At 42.5% G+C, this 19,079-nt stretch overlaps 1 protein-coding gene across 1 annotated transcript in view; it reads left to right on the forward strand.

Annotated features, from left to right (window-relative positions):
• The window catches only part of LOC122556798 (dedicator of cytokinesis protein 2-like), a 754,195-nt gene that overhangs the window by 204,129 nt on the left and 530,987 nt on the right, over nucleotides 1-19,079 (forward strand). The window contains exons 19-20 of the mRNA XM_043703987.2: nucleotides 1,746-1,843; nucleotides 6,776-6,865. Of these exons, the coding sequence (XP_043559922.1) occupies nucleotides 1,746-1,843; nucleotides 6,776-6,865 (188 nt within the window). The remainder of the gene's footprint in view (nucleotides 1-1,745; nucleotides 1,844-6,775; nucleotides 6,866-19,079) is intronic.

Raw genomic sequence — 19,079 nt, forward strand, 5'->3', positions numbered from 1 at the left:
CATGGCAATATCTGAAAAAGAGCAGAGGTTCCTAAAGTCTGATCCTTATATTTTGCTCTCTTACAAATCAGCCACAGCAAATAAATGTAGGTTGTCTGCAATAATGTGGACCAATTGCCTCAATTAGGACCATAAGATGTGGGGACTAAAGTAGACCATTCGGCCCATCAAGTCTGCTTGCAATTCAATGAGGAGAAAGATTCCTGAAGAAGGGCCTGTGCCCGAAACGTCGAATCTCCTGTTCCCTGGATGCTGCCTGACCTGCTGTGCTGTTCCAGCAATAAAGTTTCAACCTTGCAATTCAATGAGACATGGATGATCTGATAATGCCCAAATCTACTTTCTGACTTGTCTTTGTTTCCCTTACGGATTAGAAATCTGTCTAACTCAACCTTAAATATATCCAGCCTTGACAGCCCTTCTTCATAAACACTTCTATGGACTCACTACCCTCTGATAGAAGAAACGTCTCCTCATTCCCCCTCCCCCCATCCCCTGTCTCAAACAAGTGACCGCTTATTCTGAGATGATGCCTCTGGTCCTAGCCTCTCCCAAAAGAGTAAACCAACTCTCCACATCTACCCTGTCAAATCCCTTTAAGAATTCTGCATGTTTCAATCCCACAATCTTCTAAACTCCAACAAGTACAGGTCCAACTTACTCAGCTCGTAAGACAGTCCCTTCACAGCCAGCATCAGCAAGTGGACTCTCTCTGGATTGCTGACAATGCCAGTATATTTCTCCCCAGATGATGGGCCCAAAACTGCCCAAACAGTCTTCCAGTTGTTGTCCAAACAGTCCGGTGTGAGCTTTGGGTTAAATCTCCCTGTTTTTTATTGTAACTGACTGCGCTTAAAAGTAATTACTGGTGTGAAATGAGTGATGCAATGTGATTAAGTGCAACATGAATTGACTGAATTCTTTTGAAGAGTCTTGATGTATGATTCAAGAAGCCTTTCGCCCCCACGCTTGGCTGTTACACAAGAATATATTGAGTTCAACTAAGCTTACGTTATTGCAGAAAATGTTTTAGCCTTTGAGAATCCAGCTGATTTTCTTTAAAGTCATCCATGAATGTGGGCATCACTAATTGGGTAGTGCCCTAATTTCCCAGAGGGCATTGCTGTGCACATGTAGGCCAGACCAGGTAAGAATTTCCTTCCCTAATGGACGTTAGTGAACCAGATGGGATTTTGTTGACAATCAGCCAAAGTTTATTTCCCAGATTATTATTGAATTCAAATTCTACCATCTGCCATGGCAGGATTCAACCCTGGGTCCCCAGCATATTATTAGGATGTCTGGATTATCAGTCTAGCGATAATACCACTAGGCCACCACCTCTCCTTAATGTGCACTGTTTCTCATCCCCTAGAGGCTGCCTGACTTTGCCAAGTGTTTTCCAGCAATTTCTTTATCATGTCAGATTTATCAGCATCTAATCAGTGCTCCCCTAATGTTTTGTCACTGTCTTCCAGTGTTGAGGGAAAATCTTTTGTGACTCCTTATCTAGAACTGAAAAGTGAGGTCCTATTGGAGTGGAGACATACCTGTTGAAAAGTTGGAGGTCCAATACCAGCCCATGTCAGGCCTACCTGCCTTGGATCTCTCAATCTGAAATGTTTTAGCTTGCAGTGTGGCTTGGATGTCCTGACATCCCACTTGGGGAAGCTCTAATCCACAGTGCTTTCCTTAGTGCTTCCGTTAAGGAGCGCAGATAATCACTGAGACTCTCTTTTCAACAGTTGGTTTGCTGGGCCTTCTGAAGTGGAGAACCAAGCCCGAGCTCTTGCAAGAAAACTTGGAGAAGCTGAAGATAGTTGATGGAGAAGAGGTTGTTAAGGTAAGGTCAATTGTAGCGATTGGTCTGTGCCATCCCCATCTCAGAACATCTCACAAACACAATGCAAGTTGTAAACACGCCATTTTTTTTCTGCTCTGATGCCATTTCCCCCCCCCCCCCCAACCCCTGATGGCCCTGTTCCTGGGAAATTCCTGGGGTATAATGTCCCTCACCGTCAGCAGAACTGAAATCTGAGGAAATATGAGGAACCCATATTGAACTTAATATAAAAGAATGAACTGCAGATGCTGAAGAGCACGGTGGCTCAGTGGTTAACACTGCTGCCTCACCTCCCCAGGGACCCAGGTTCAATTCCAGTCTTGGGCGACTGTCTGTGTGGAGTTTGCACATTCGCCCCACTTCTGCGTGGGTTTCCTCTGGATGCTCTGGTTTCCTCCCACAGTCCAAAGATGTGCAGGGTAGGTGAATTGGCCATAGTATTCAGGGATGCATAAGTTAGGTGCACTAGTCAGGGGAAACATAGGGTAGGGGAATGGGTCTGCATGGGTTACTTTTCAGAGGGTCGGTATGGACTTGTTGGGCCAAATGGCCTGTTTTCACACTGTAGGGAATCTATGATCTGAACTTGAAAAAAGCAGGAATTGCTGGAGAAACCTAGCAGGTCTGACTGTGTCTTTGGAGAGAGAAAGCAGAAGAAGGGTGACTGGGATTTTGTGTGTGAAGTTAATGCTCCTGTAGAAGTGGGAGGTGAACATCACATACAATCAGTGGAGACCCATCACTTTTTTGACTTAACCTGACTAATTTAGAGGTAGGAGTTGTTGCCAATAGCTTTTCCCTCTGGACGATATTTGAGATACTTCAGTAGCTACTTAAAGTCCTCATCCCTCTACCCCTCCTGTTGTACCAATGATGGTAACACCATATGGCTAACCTGCTAGGAATGCCTGTGTCCTGGTAGAAGGGGGATAGAACATAGAACAGTACAGCACAGTACGGGCCCTTTAGCTCACAATGTTGTGCTAAGCATTTATCTTAATGTAGGGTCAACCTAACCAATACACCCCTCAATTTATTGCTTCCATGTGCTTGTCCAGCAATCACTTAAATGTCCCTAATGTCTCTGACTCTACTACCACCATTGGCAGTGCATTCCATGTACCCACTACTCTCTGTGTAAAGAACCAATCTCTGACATCTCCTCTATACCTTCCTCCAAGCACCTTAAAATTATGACCCCTCATGACAGTCATTTCTGCCCTGGGGAAAAATCTCTGGCTATTTACTCTATCTACGCCTCTCATTACCTTGTACACCTCTATCAAGTCACCTCTCTTCCTCCTTCTCTCCAGTGTGAAAAGCCTGAGCTCACTTAACCTCTTTTCATAAGACAAGCCATCCAGTCCAGGCAGCATCCTGGTAAATCTCCTCTGCACCCTCTCTAAAGCAGTAACATCCTTCCTATAATGAGGTAACCAGAACTGGACACAATATTCCCATTGTGGTCTAACCAGGGCTTTATAGAGCTGCAGTAAAACCTCCTGGCTCATAAGCTCAATCCCTCTGCTAATGAAAGCCAAAACACAGTACACCTTCTTAACGACCCTACCAACTTGGGTGGCAACTTTGACGGATCCATGTACATGGAACCCAACATCCCGCTGTTCAATCACACGGCCAAGAATCTTGTCTTTAACCCTGTATTCGCCAAACAAATTCGACCTTCCAAAATGAATCACTTTACATTTATCCAGGGGATATCCCTCATCTGTGGGTAACTCAACAGGGAAATCTGTCAATAACAAGGGGCTTAGTTTAGAAAATCATGAGGGGCATCAATAGGATAAATAGACAAAGTCTCTTCCCTGGGGTGGGGGAGTCAAGAACTAGAGGGCATAGGTTTAGGGTGAGAGGGGAAAGATATGAAAGAGACCTTCGGAGAAACTTTCTTCATGCAGAGGATGGTACGTGTATGGAATGGGCTGCCAGAGGAAATGATGGAGGCTGGTACAATTGCAACATTTAAAAGGTATCTGGATGGGTATATGAATAGGAAGGGTTTGGAGGAATATGCGCCAGGTGCTGACAGGACTAGATTAGGTTAGGATATCGGGTCGGCATAGATGAGTTGGACCGAAGGGCCTGTTTCCATGCTGGACATCTCTATGACCCTTTGACTCTATGAAGAGCCACACCGTGCCATTTAACAGACCCGCACCACCCCACCCCACCCCAAATTCCTCATTGCTGCCTCCCTGATGAACCCTGGTGTCTCTGTTTTCCTCCAGAGTCCCAGTACTGATCTCTGCTCTGGACTGATTGCAAATCCAGCAGTGGCCACTATTGTTGGTGGCACTGTGGTTAGTTGGCTGTTCCTGGAGGTGGGACATCTGACCTGAAAACAGTGAGGACCCCTTTTGCCAAGAGACTGATTCCTGTGAAATGCAGGTTGAACAAACTCAGAGTAACCAATGATTCAAGAAGGTACAAGAATCAAAGTGCAGATAGAGGTCTACATTGAGTCCATTGAGTCCACACGGCCCTCTGAAGAACATTGCACCTGGACCCACACCCACACCCACACCCTATCCCTAAGACCACATATTTATCTTGGCTAATCCACATAGCCTGCACATCCCTGGGCACTATGGGGCAAGGGCAAATCAACCTAACTGAAACAACTCCACAGAGGCCAGTATCCCATCGCCAAGTCCTCCTTTATTTATACTGATTCAGCCTCCTCAAACCAAGCAGAATCTCTGGCACCCCTGTTCATAGATATCAGCCAGAGCTCCCTGATTGGAACAGGTTAATAGCCCCAATCAGGGAACTCTTATTCTGTGAGATCCACCCGGCTGACCTCATTACAATAGCTGCACTAACCTGTGCATCCTTGGACTGTGGGAGGAAACTGGAGCACATGGAGTAATCCCATGCAGACACACAAACTCCACACAGACAGTCACCCATCGCTGGGATTGAACTAGGTTCCTGGCACTGTGACGCAGCTGTGCTAACCATGGAAACACCGTGCTGCCCTATAATCTATTGATTTGTGAAAAATGCTCAAGGGATAAATAGTCACTTCCTCTGTCTTAGTCCCTGTCATTTCTCGGAGGCCTGAAGATTGATTTGATCATTTTTGCACTAAAATATTTGAATTATCCAATAATTAAAGTTAAGCCATGCAAGTGACAAGTAGGATTTCAGTGCTAAATCAAAATGAACAGATAATTTGAATTAAACAACTTTGAGTCAAAAATGTGCTGTAATATTACATGGCATGTTTATGGATTGTCAGGACATTTGAGATCAGACTAACTATGAACGCTAGAATTAAATGAAGCAAAGACAAAAAAAAGCTCAAGACTGAAAAATTACACTATTTTAAATGTTTGTAGTAATAAACACATCAGGCAGAAGTTCGTTTTCTGCCTGTCTCCTCAGAAACACAGATTAATACATCATTTTCTTTGCTTTAGACTTGGAACCTCATGTCTGTTGGGTGGTGTCAGATTACATTGATCGATCAGTTTTCAAAAAAAGAGACTCACTTAATTTTTTCTGAATGCCTTATAAAGCTGCAAAATCTCTTAGTTCTTCATTGGAGCTGCAGGTTTCCCTAAGTTTGGAGTTAATTGATTCATTGGATAAACAGTTGGCTGAACCTTGGTGTGACCCAGCATGAACAGCCATTGTTCTCAGCTCTTGCTGAGATAGGGGAAGCATTGGGAGTGCACCACAGGAGAACTACTGTTCAGGAAATTGCAAAATATATACAAGGAAATTCAGCAGCCATGATTGTGTTAGAATCTTAATCCATGCTTGATTGGGCTGTGAAAACAGATTCAGTGATGACGTTCAAAACAGAACTGGATTTATAATTGAAAGGACAAGTATCTATAGGGCTGTGGGATAAAGCAGTGTAGAATGGAAGGAAATAAATAGTTCTTCAAAGACCTGGCACAGATATCTTGAGCTGAATGGCTGTATGATTCTATGAACTCTAATTGTTGTCAGCTGCAAATCAAATTATATTGTGGACCACAGATAGATTTGAGTTGATTGATTGTTGTCACATGTACCTAAGTACAGTGAAAAGTGTTGTTGTGTGAGCAGTACAGGCAGATCATAGCAAACAAGGACATACAGATCACGGGGTGCTTGGACACAGTGAGGCACACAAGGGTTCAGCTGCAAGGAAGGTGCACAAAGCAATATCAACATTAGATTTGAATTCAAAGAGGTCCGTTCAGCAGTCTAATAACAGCGGGGAGGAAGCTGTTAGTGAACCCATTGGTGTGTGTGTTTAAGCTTCTGTATCTTCTACCTGAGAAGAGATTGGAAGAGAGTATTACCGGAATGGGAGGGGTCTTTGACGTTGGCAGCCTTTCTGTGGCACAGAGAAGTATAGATGGGGTCCTATTGCTAATTTCAGTGCATCACATCCTGCAGCGTTTTCCATATAAATGAATGACCTTTATTCCAAAATTCCCAATATGTCTTTCCAGGACCAGAACTCCTGTACCTGGAACACTAGGCTTCAAATTAGCCACTGGGTTTACTGCAATGTGATTGATTTAAAAAGCTCTCTATCCAAATTACGTTTACTCTCAGGTTTCTCTGAATTGGAAACCAATGTGGAAACAGGGCCAAGGACAGGTTCATGGTCTGGAGGAGCACCTCAGACATGATATGATTGAACGGAGGAGTAGATCTGAGAGGCTGAACGTTCTGCTCCTGTGTCCAGTTTTAACTAGGTAACTCAGATCCTTCATGGAAGCCTACAATATATTGTGTTACCTGCACAGGATATTCATGCACTGTTGGGAAGCATCTATTACTTGAGTGGCTTCCCACTTTGGAAACTTTTGGAAATATGATGGGGCATTGCTCCAAGGGTGGTAGATACAAAGACTGTTCAATAACAAAGTAAATTAATATCTCATCTGTTACTGTGCTCAATTACAGTTCCTCCAGGACACTCTCGATGCGCTTTTCAACATCATGATGGAGCATTCCGACACAGAGAAATATGACATCCTCGTCTTTGATGCTTTGGTAAGGCATTTACACAGAACTGTTTTGTGTTGGTTCCACATGTCGTTCCACTCCTCCCTCACGAGATTGAAATGAAATGTTGGAAGGCTGACTAACAGATTGATTTCCACTGTGATGCCCTTTATATCTTTACATTAGTGAATGGGGGTGAATGGCTGCATAAACGTGTGGTGACGTGGATCCAGATTAAATCCAGTATAAGTATCCCTCAAGATGTTAACCCCAGAACCCAGTGTCAGAACTGTGGTCTTGACTTTCTGGGACTGCATGGAGCCTGATTTGAGCAATGATTTGGCACAGGTGAACATTAACACTGTACCAAAGGCTTAATACAACATGTTTGCAACTTGCACAATCCTGTACATAAAAAGCAGGACAATTCCAACCTGGCCAATTACCACCCCTTCAGTTGACTTTCGATCATCAGTAAAGTGTCGGAAGGTGTCATCAACAGTGCTGTCAAGCAGCACCTGCTCAGCAATAACTTGCTCAGTGACACCCAGTTTGGGTTCCGCCAGGGCCATTTTGCTCCTGACCTCATTACAGCTTTGGTTCAAACATGGACAAAAGAGCTGAATTCCAGGGGTGAGGTGAGAGTGACAGCTTTTGATGTCAAGGCCCCACTTGATTGAGTGTAGCATCAAAGAGCCTGAGCAAAACTAGAATCAATGGGTATTGGGGGCAAACTTTCCGATGGTCAGAGTTATACCTGGCACATAGGAAGATGGTTGTGGTTGTTGGAGGTCAGTTGTCTCAGCTCTAGGATATCTCTGCAGGAGTTCCTCAGGCCCAATCATTTTCAGCTGTTTCATCAATGACTTTCCCTCCATCATAAGGCCAGAAGTGGAGATGTTCATCAATAATTGCACAATGTTCAGCATCATTTGCAACTCCTCAGAGACTGAAGCAGTCCGTGTCCAAATGCAACAAGATCTGGAAAATATCCAGACTTGGGCTGACAAGTGACAAGTAACATTTGTGCCACACAAAAGCCAGGCTGTGACCATCTCCAATAAGAGACAATCTAACCACCATCTCTTGATGTTTAATGGTATTACCATCACTGAATCTCCCACTTTCAACATCCCGGGAGTTGTCATTGATCAGAAACTGAACTGGACTCACCACATGAACATACCTGATGAAGGGCTGATGCCCAAAGCATCGACTTTGCTGCTCCTCGGGTGTTAACTGACCTGATGTGCTTTTCCAAAAGCAGTTCAGATGCTAGGAATACTGTGTGAGTAACGCATTCCTGACTCCCTAAAACTTGTCCACCAGGAGTGTGACGGAATACTCCCCACTTGCCTGGATGAATGCAACCACAACAACACTCAAGAAGCTTGACACCACCCAGGACAAAGCAGCCCACTTGATTGGCACTACATCCACAAATATCCAATCGCTCCACCACCAACGCTCAGTAGCAGTAGTGTGTACTATCTACAAGATGCACTTCAAAATTCATCAAAGATCCTCAGACAGCACCTTCCAAACCCGTGACCACTTCTATCTTGAAAAACAAGGGCAGCAGACACATGGGAACATCACCACCTTCAAGTACCCTTCCAAGCCACGGACTTGGAAATATATCGGTGCTCGTTCATTGTGGCCAGGATCAAAATCCTGGAATTCCCTCCCTAGTGACATTGTGGGTCAACCCACAGCAGGTGGACTGCAGTGGTTCAAGAAGTCAGCTCACCCCCACCTTCTCAAGGGGCAACTAGGGTTGGGCAATAAGTGCTGGCCCAGCCAGCGACACCCACATCCCACACAATGAGTGAAAAAAGAGAAATCAGCAAGGGCTAATATGTAGAACATAACAAAGAGCTTTGCCCTGAGGAGAGGCAATTTGAAGTGAATTGGCTTTATTGTCACAGGTACTCAAATGAATACAATGAAAAGTCACCACCTACAGCACCATCTTAGGTACAAAGGAACCTAAGTACAGTTTCTTCAGTTACAGATTAGTTCCAGTGTAACAATGTCACCAACATACAGTACTGTTTTATGTCGAGAGTATCTCGGTACAATGTTTAGTTATAGAATAGAAAAATAAAGAAAAAGGAGTTACATTACAGCTGCGCACATTTCATTTTTTCACATTCATTTTAACATTCAGAAAACCATGCTAAACCCTCACCCATCCAAACACCTTGTTCACCAGCAATCGAAAATGCAGTTATAAAACTCTCTGATAAATCCTTGGCTTTCATTCATTCTTAAAGGAACGGAATGCTAGTGAGAAATGTGGTTTTACTGTTACACCAACGTTGTCTTCAAGACTGCTCACAAATGTGGTTCTCAGCTTTTTCAATGGGGCAAGACTCCATGATGGTGATGCACCATCGAGTCATAGAGTCATAGAGATGTACAGCATGGAAACAGACCCTTCGGTCCAACTTGTCCATGCCGACCCCAGATATCCTAACCTAATCTAATCCCACCTACCTGCATCCGGCCCATATCCCTCCAAACCCTTTCTATTCATATACCCATCCAGATGCTTTTTAAATGTTGCAATTGTACCAGCCTCCCCGATTTCCTCTGGCAATTTATTCCATACATGTACCATCCTCTGAGTGGTCTCTTTTATGTCTTTTCCCTCTCGCTCTAAACCTATGCCCTCTATTCTGGATTCCCCCACACCAGGGAAAAAAAAAGCTTTGTGTATTTATCCTATCCTTGGCCCTAATGATTTTATAAACCTCTATAACATCGTGCCTTAGCCTCTGACACTCCAGGGAAAACAGTTTTGGGTAAAACTTCAATTAAATATTGGCTCTGGATGGTAAAGGGAAGTACTGTGATTTCTCATCCTGTGACATCTGAAAAAAGTTCCCATTATCTGCTCCCAAAGGGAAGAGTTGAAAAATAGACATTTATACCTTTGAAGGAAGCCTTGACTGAATGCATTGGAGAAGCTCAGATCTGGCCGTATCTGAGAAGAGTGTTAATGTTTCAACATAATTCTACAAATGAGTTTCTCCATCACTTTCTGCTTTGATTTTGGATTTCCAGTATCTGCAATACTTGATTATAAACATGATTGGCCATTAATTGCCTTCTGAAGTGAGCCAGCCAGACACTTGGTGAAATGAACACCCATTCTTAGGGACCACCTCGTTCTGTTCAATTGGTGACAACTTTGGAAGATTAAAGTTGCACACTGTGCTCTGTAAACACTGTAAGAGGCTAGCCAAAGCAGGCAGATGGACTAGAATTTCAGAATTGATGTTTGCACAAGGGGATAACTTACTTATCCTTTGTGGAGAGAACACCGACGTGTTATATTTTAGTCGCACTGTTGAGAAACGGACTTGTCTCTACAAATTGGATTAACTGAAACTGTTAGTGAAAAAGACATTGAAAGTGAAAATTATCCGGATAAACACTTCAAGAAGAAAATAGTTACTCTTTAACAAGCTCTCAGTAGTTTTTTTTCAAACTGGCCTCCTTGTACCCACTTATTTAATTGCTGTATGCTGTTTCTGTAACAAGTCTGGGGAGGACGGAGTTTGAAATATAATTAGTTACTACACAATTGTCAGCACAGAACCCAGGCATCCCCCCGGCTGCTGTTACTGGGCTGTTTGATGCTTTTATCACACATCAATGAAATGAATGTCTTCTGAATTCAGTAAATTATCAATTTGCTGTAAAATAAAGATAATTAGCACTCATGTAAAACTGAAAGGTCTTGTGATTGCAATTGTGCTTGGCCATGTAGTCATACAGTTCAATTAATTTGGCATAACGTTTTTCTCGGTTACAGTAAAGCATAAGTATAAAAGCTTTATACGTTGGTGTAAATGTAGCTTCTGGTGTAGAATGAAGCTGCACCTGAGATGGAACAATCCAACTTTAATCCCTAACCTGGGCCCCTAATTAATACAAATCTATGCTAGAAGCAGTCTTGGGTTCTGCATGGTCACTCAATTACATCAATGGATGCCACATCCCATTTACACTCACATTCATCTGCACTGCCCAATATCAAACTCTACGATAACAACTGAGAGACTTTAATACATCCTCAATATCTCCGTCAATGAATCATAGTCGATACTATATCTTTTATATGTGTTTATTTGAAATCACAAACCTTTGGAGCACTGCTCCTTTGTCACCTGATGAAGGAGTAGTGTTCCAAAAGCTTGTGATTTCAAATAAACTTGTTGGACTATAACCTGGTGTTGTGCGATTTTTGACTTTGATTCCCCCCCAGTCCAACACTGGCACCTCCACATTATTCATATGTGCTGTCATACTCCAATCAGCGTTTGAACTATAGGGAGAGGCTGAATAGGCTGGGGCTGTTTTTCCTGGAGCATCGGAGGCTGAGGGGTGACCTTACTGAGGTTTATAATCAGACCCCAATCCTTACAGCCATTACACCGAAGATTCAATTTGTGAGGTGAGAGGGTTATGAGACTAGAACTAAACCATGACATTATTTCATGTCATATAAAGTGCAGGAGTTGCAATCGGACTCATTTCAATTAATCAGTATAATAACAGAGAAAATAAAGACTTTTTTTAGTACCTTTTTATGACTGCAGGCTTTCCCGAGGCCCTTTCCAGCCAAAGAAGCACATTTTGAAGTATTGTCACTGTGGTGATGAAGAAAACACTGCAAATAATTTGGCTACAACATGTTCCCTCAAACAGCAACTTGGTGATGTCTCTGTGAAGTTGATTGAGAGATAACTATGGACCAACAATTCAGGGATAACTGATCTATTCTTCATCAGAGTATTGGTGTGGAATCTTTTATGTCCATTTGGACAGTCTGGAATATGGGCACTCTGGAATCCTGGGATCTGCAGGCCACTGAACAACTTTGCTTTCATAAGAGGAAAAGGCAGAAATTCGGCCAGCATCATTCCTGTGGCATCTTGCGTGTGGAATTATTTAGTGTGGTTAATTGAGTTGGGAAATTCTAAAGAACTCTGGTAGGAATGAGTCTACGGTGCAAGACCTACCACTTACCGGAAAATTGAAAGTCCCATCCATGCAGTAGTTTTACACTTCAAAGCACGAAATCGAAAGAATGTTGATGCAGCAGTACAGAACTTCAGGGCTATTTGTGTCTGTGAAAAGGGCAATGCTGGGAGGATAATTGGATCATATCTCCAATTCCCTCAGCATGCATAAAGTCATAGAGATGTACGGCACGGAAACAGATCCTTTGGTCCAAGTTGTCCATGCCAACCAGATAATACAAATACACCTGTTGTTATGGTTCTGTTCGCCGAGCTGGGAATTTGTGTTGCAGACGTTTAGTCCCCTGCCTGGGTGACATCCTCAGTGCTTGGGAGCCTCCTGTGAAGCGTTTCTGTGATCTTTCCTCCGGCATTTGTAATGGTTTGAATCTGCCGCTTCCGGTTGTCAGTTCCAGCTCTCCGCTGCAGTGGCCGGTATATTGGGTCCAGGTCGATGTGCTTATTGATTGAATCTGTGGATGAGTGCCATGCCTCTAGGAATTCCCTGGCTGTTCTCTGTTTGGCTTGTCCTATAATAGTAGTATAATGGTAGTATTAGTAGTAGTAGTATAATACTACTATTATAGGACAAGCCAAACAGAGAACAGCCAGGGAATTCTGAGAGGCATGGCACTTATCCACAGATTCAATCAATAAGCACATCAACCTGGACCCAATAATACCAACCACTGCAACGGACAGCTGAAACTGACAACCGGAAGTGGCAGGGACAGGCCACTATAAATGCCGGAGGAAAGATCACAGAAGCACTTCACAGGAGGCTCCCAAGCACTGAGGATGTCACCTAGACAGGGGACGAAACGTCTGCAACACAAATTCCCAGCTCGGTGAACAGAACCACAACAACGAGCACCCGAGCTACAAATCTTCTCACAAACTTTGAACAAATACACCTAGATCTATTTGCCAGCATTTGGCCCATATTCCTCTAAACCCTTCCTATTCATGTATCCAACCATATGCCTTTTAAATGTTGTCATTGTACCAGCCTCTACCACCTCCTTTGGCAGCTTATTCCATATACGCACCAACCTCTGCATGAAAAAGTTTCCCCTTAGGTCCCTTTTAAATCTTCTCTAATCTTCAAACTCTGTCCTCTAGTTTTGGATTCCCCTTCACTGGGGAAAAGATCTGATGAAGGGCTTATGCCCAAAATGCCGACTCTCCTGCTCCTTGGATGCTGCCTGACCTGCTGTGCTTTTCTAGTGCCATCCTTTTCGAATGGGGAGGAATCCCACCCTATCCATGCTCCTAATGATTTTATAAAGCTCTATAAGGTCACCCTTCAATCTCTGACTCTCCAGAGAAAATTGCCCCAGGCTATTCAGACACTCCCGATAGCTCAAACCCTCTAACCTTGGCAACATCCTTGTAACTCTTTTCTGAACTCTTTCAAGTTTCACAACATCTTTCCTACGGCAGGGAGACCAGAATTGCATGCAGTATTCCCAAAGTTTGTAAAAACAATGACTGCAGATGCTGGAAACCAGATTCTGGATCAATGGTGCTGGAAGAGCACAGCAATTCAGGCAGCATCGAGGAGCTTCAGCCCGATGCTGCCTGAATTGCTGTATTCCCAAAGTTGCCTAACCAATGTCCTGTACAACCACAACATGACCTCCTAACTCCAATAATCAATACACTGACCAATAAAGATAAGCATACCAAATGCCTTCTTCACTACCCTGTCTACCTGCAATCCCACTTACAAGGAACTATACACCTGCACCTCAAGTTCTCTTGTTTGGCACCACTCCCCAGGGCTTTGTCATTAAGTGTATGACTCCTGCCCTAATTTTCTTTACCAAAATGCAGCACCTCACAATAACCTAAACTAAACTCCATTTGCCACTCCACGGCCCATTTGCCCATCTGATCAAGGCCCCATTGCACCCTGAGGTAACCTTCTTTGCTGTCCACTCCACCTCCAATTTTGGTGTCATCTGCAAACTTACTAACCATGCCTCCTATATTCACATCCTAATCATTTATACAAAATGACGAAAAGCAGTGAACCCAGCACCGATCCTTCCTAAGAATGCACTCCACTGCTTAGATCAGAATACCCTTAGATTTCTGTTAGTTTATGATCATCCTATACAGATAAAACATTCAGTGTTTTTAAGTACTAATTACATTGAGTGTAAATTGAGTTGCTGCAGTTAATGCTAGCTTAAAATATGTTACTCTGGAGGCTAGTCTGGCCATAAAATCCTGACTATGCGCCAGATCAAAATATTAAGAAAAGTGACTATCCATCAAGTGGTCTGTTTGAAAAGTTTTCAAATTAAGCTTGTCTTTTTAGGCACAAAGAAAATAGAACACTCTTTTTCAACTTTTTAAATATAAAAGAAAATACTAAGTAACTTATTAGTGGACAACAATGTTGCAGTGGTTCATTCCAATCTGTGAAGGTTATTTGCTGCAATATAAAGCCAATTAAATCATGGGCAGTAGGACTAAATATTTATTATAAGCGCTGATTTTTTGTGATGAGTCTACTTCCAGATTTGGTACAAAAGCAAAGTAGGTTACCACTTTGGAAAATGAGTATGATCAGAAACTTGAAACAAAACTTCACTTTGGAAAACTGCCCCAATTTGTATCCAGACTGTCAACTACGTCCAAACTGGATTCTATACTCCAATGTAGCCAGTTATACCTAACTGAGAGAGTTAAAATAAAATTATTGCAAAAATATACTTAATTCATAAAAAAAATTTATAGACACACACAGTTAGTGAAGCAGTTCTGTACAATAGTAAGTAAACATTGGAATTTGGCATTCCCTGCAGTAACGAAAAGAAACCAAGGTATTTCTTACTTAGGGGCGGCACAGTGGCTCAGTGGTTAGCTCTGCTGCCTCACAGCACCAGGCTTGCCTCACTGCATCAGGGACCTGAGTTTGATTCCCAGCCTCAGGCAACTGTCTGTGTGGCGTTTGCACATTCTCCCCATGTCTGCATGGGTTTCCTCCCACAATCCAAAAATGTGCAGTTTAGGTGAATTGACCATGCTAAATTTCCCATAGTGTTAGGTGCAGGGGTAAGTATAGGGGGGGAATGGATCTGGGTGGGTTACTCTTCAGAGGGTGAGTGTGGATTTGTTGGGCTGAAGTGCCTGTTTCCATACTGTAGGGGATCTAATCTTCGAGAGGACCATATTTACACACTTTGAGGCACTGGGAGAATCTGATAACTGAGAGGACTTTAGTTGTACTCTCTCATCTAGAGATGTTTGTTGAGACAATGTGGTGTGGATTTTACAGTGCATCTAATCTGTGCTGTATCAGTGCAAAGAGTGTTTGATGGGACACTGCAGACTTTGTATGTAACCTGTGGTTTCCAAGCCCTGGTTGTATATAATGTGAAGTGGAAGTTTTACTATGTCTAAACTATTCTTTGCACAAATGCAATGTTTAGTGGGATACTGCGGAAGAACGAATACTCTGTATGCTATATTTGCCCTGTGATTGTTTGGTTGGTTGGTTGGTATGGATGATACATTTCTGTTTGCCTGTGCAAAAGGTCTTATTCATTTGGAGTCAGAAATAATGGGGCACTTTTGACCCAGAAAGGAATTTATGATGTTAAATATGCTCACAAGCAAAGAAGACACGAGGTATAGCTCATTTGCTGGCATGTTCAGGTCTGCTTTAGAATCATGATTGAGTTAGGTAGTCACAAAGCAATTTTTTTTTTTACTCAATATATTCCCAAATTCTACAATGAGATAAATATGATTGTCCAGAAAATCTCAAGATCATGTCAGTTCAATGCAAGATGATCTTATGAAATTGCAAAATTGGTAAAATCAATGAGAATTGGCGTATGATGCTCTTTCACGAGCATTAGCAATGAAAATGATCTACCAGCAAGATAGCTTTGAGTCCTGTCATCAAAGTCTCCAACACAGTTACCTGGGGGTCCACTTCAAAACAATCTTTATTGGACATTCCTCATTTAGCATACAAGAAAGCACACCAGATTCTCAGGTTTCAGAGGAGGAATCTTTGGTGCTGCAACAAAAATATCAGAATTAGAGTTTCCCGAAAAAGTCAATTCTCCAATCCAGGTTGTAGGGGATCCTTGCATGGATAAATAAGACTGGAGTGATTCAAAGTTGTGCTGCAGAAATTAGTGTGGGAAATATTATTGTCAGATCTTTGATCAAAGACTTGAAATGAGAATCACTGCAGCAAATGGTAGGGAAAAATGGACTAACAATCTTTGATAAAATATGGAGTGGGTTGGTGGGAAGTGACAGAAACATGTGCTTGGTGCTTACCAGCAATGGCAAAACATAAAGTTATTATTCATACAAACCACAAAGGCCATTAGTTTTCTAGCCAGTATATCAATAATCTTACGTCAAAAGCACAATTGACAGTGGACCAATCTCAGTGAAATCAAAATCTTCAAGACCTTTCTTCCAGATTATATCTATTAATGAGGTTTTCACTATCGGGACGACCACATAAATAAACAGTGCTTGGTCTGACTAGTGTTATCAATGTAAATGTTGGTGGAATACAGATGTTAGTCTGTGAAGTTGATGCAATCGAAGGAGAAATGGGAGCGGAAATGGCGGCACAGTGGCTCAGTGGTTAGCACTACTGCCTCACGACGCCAGGGACCCTGGTTTGATTCCAGCATAGGGTGGCTGCCTGTATGGGTTTGTTCCGGTTTCCTCCCACAATCCAAAGATGTGCAGGTTAGGTGAATTGATCAGGCTAAATTGCCCATAGTGTCCGGGGATGTGTAGGTTAGGTGCTTTAGTCAGGGGTAAACGTAGGATAGGGGAATGGATCTGGGTGTGTTACTCTTCGGAGGATTGGTGTGGATGTGTTGGGCTAAAGGACCTGTTTCCACACTGTAGGGACTCTATGAAATGTCCTGCTAACTTTACACATGCCATTATTTTGCTTTCCATCTGCTCCTGGTGAGTTCTGAATGGCTTGGTGAGATCAAGTTCTGAGGGAATCCTGAAGTTTCCAGTTCAGAATGTCTCGAGCAACATCATTGTATGGTGAGGGAATTCCAAGGTGTATCAGTGCAGAGAGATACTTAGATCCAGGCTACCTCAAGCCTTGAGGAGAAATTGAACACTGCAGATGCTGGAGATCAGAGTTGAGAGTGTGGTGCTGGAAAAGCACAGCAAGTCAGGCAGCATCCAAGGAGCAGGAGAATCGACATTTCGGGCATAAGCCCTTCATCAGGAATCTTCATCTTCCTGATGAAGGGCTTATGCCCAAAACATCGACTGTCCTGCTCCTCGGATGCTGCCTGACCTGCCGTGCTTTACCAGCATCACATTCTCACCCCTACATCAAGCCTTGAGCTCATCCATCTAACTTGATCACTAAGTAATACAAACCAACTTCTTTAAAGTATAATTAGTTGAAGTCGATGAATCCTTGAGGGAATTCCATTGCTTTGGAGGCATTCAGAAGCAAGGGTCCTTTTGAATAAATTTAATACAGTTTTAAGAGCACTCAAAGATCACATTCGTTTCGGGTAGCGATTAGTTTCAGACATTTGTTGATATTCAGCAAACTCTACAATGAGTAAATGAATGTTCAGGAAAGCTCTGCTCTGCACTGTGCCTCAGGATAGACAGCAACATTTCACCTAGACGTAATGGTTGTATGTGCAGACTGGTAATCCCAAAACCCAGAACAATATCCTGTGAAATGTGAGCTTAAATGGGAAAGGTAATGGCTTCATGATATTGTTGTACTCGTATTTCAGAGAACCAGGTAATGGAGAACCAGGTAAGACCAAATAAAAATGGAATTAAAAGGCACGAAGGCCATGAAATTATTGTCAATTGTCATTAAAATCCAACTGGTTTACTTATGTCCTTTAAGGAAGAAAATCTGCCATCCTTACTTGGTTTGGCCTACATATAACTCCAAACCCAAAGCAATGTGGTTGACTCTTAACTAACCTGTGAAACTGGCCTAGCAAATAGGGAGGTGATAGCCTAGTGGCATTATTGCTGAATTGTTAATCCAGAAACCCAGGTAATGTTCTGGAGACCCAGGTTCAAATTCTGCACGGCGTTTGGTGGAATTTGAATTCAATAAAAATCTGGTATTAAGAGTCTAATGATGACCATGAATCTGTTGTTGATTATTGGGAAAAAACCCATCTGGTTCACTAATGTCCTTTAAGGAAGGAAACTGCCATCCTTACCTGGTCTGGCCTCCATGTGATTCCAAACCCACAGCAATGTCTTTGACTCTTAACTGCACCCTGGGCAATTAGGGGTGTGGAATAAATGCTGGCTTGGACAGCGATGTTCTCATCCTGTGAATGAATAAAAAAAAATTGTGTCATCTGCAAGAAAGGAAGAACGAAGAATGAAACTGGACTTGGAATTGCTTCCCTAATGGTATTGTGGGTCTATCCATAACAAATGGACAGCAGTGGCTCACGACGGCAACTCGACAGACCTTGATTGCAACTAAGGATAGGCAGTAAACAGCCAGTAATGTCCGCATCCCATGATCCGAAAAAAAATACCAAGATGGCTGTCCACAATTTGAATTAAACTAGTGGATTTTCAAAACCCTAATTATTGACAAATGTCCTTTTGAAAATTAAATTCAAAATTGTTACTGAGACTGATCTATGTGTGATTTGAATCCGACTCATATAATTGACCCTTGACTAGCTTAGGAAGTAATTTAATTGGAACCAGCTCCCTCTGGGTAACTAAGGACAAAAGACAATAAAATGTAACCATCCTGCCACAATCCACAGCACAAGAGCAACAAGGATAAAACAGATAGCCATATAAAACTCCACAGGGAAGAAACTGAGGAGACCACGGATGAATCTTCAGGTTGTTTTGTTTAGTGAAGGCAATTAAGGCACTTACTGAAGTAATTTATTTTGTCTCTGCCAAGTTATTTTGTGAGTTAATCATTTTTGCTAGTTTCAATAAAGAATCAACTTACTTACAGTTGTTCTCACCTAAGATTTTGGCTAAATTCAAGAAACAAAACCTAAAATATTCTGACGGTCAAACAAAAAGTGCCAATCAAATCCTGAATAAAATTCAAAAGAGTGGAACATACAATGGTCAGTGTTATTTTGATTGGACTAAAACAGAAAGTACTGGGTATGACTTAACTCAGTGTAGCAAGCACTTCTTACTTTGAGAAGGAAACAAGTAATAGAACATAGTTTTACCAAATGGTC

This window comes from Chiloscyllium plagiosum, unplaced genomic scaffold (genome assembly GCF_037043375.1).
Source record: "Chiloscyllium plagiosum isolate Xiang-an unplaced genomic scaffold, Cpla_swu_hap1 HiC_scaffold_16, whole genome shotgun sequence".
Classification (NCBI taxonomy): Eukaryota; Metazoa; Chordata; class Chondrichthyes; order Orectolobiformes; family Hemiscylliidae; genus Chiloscyllium; species Chiloscyllium plagiosum.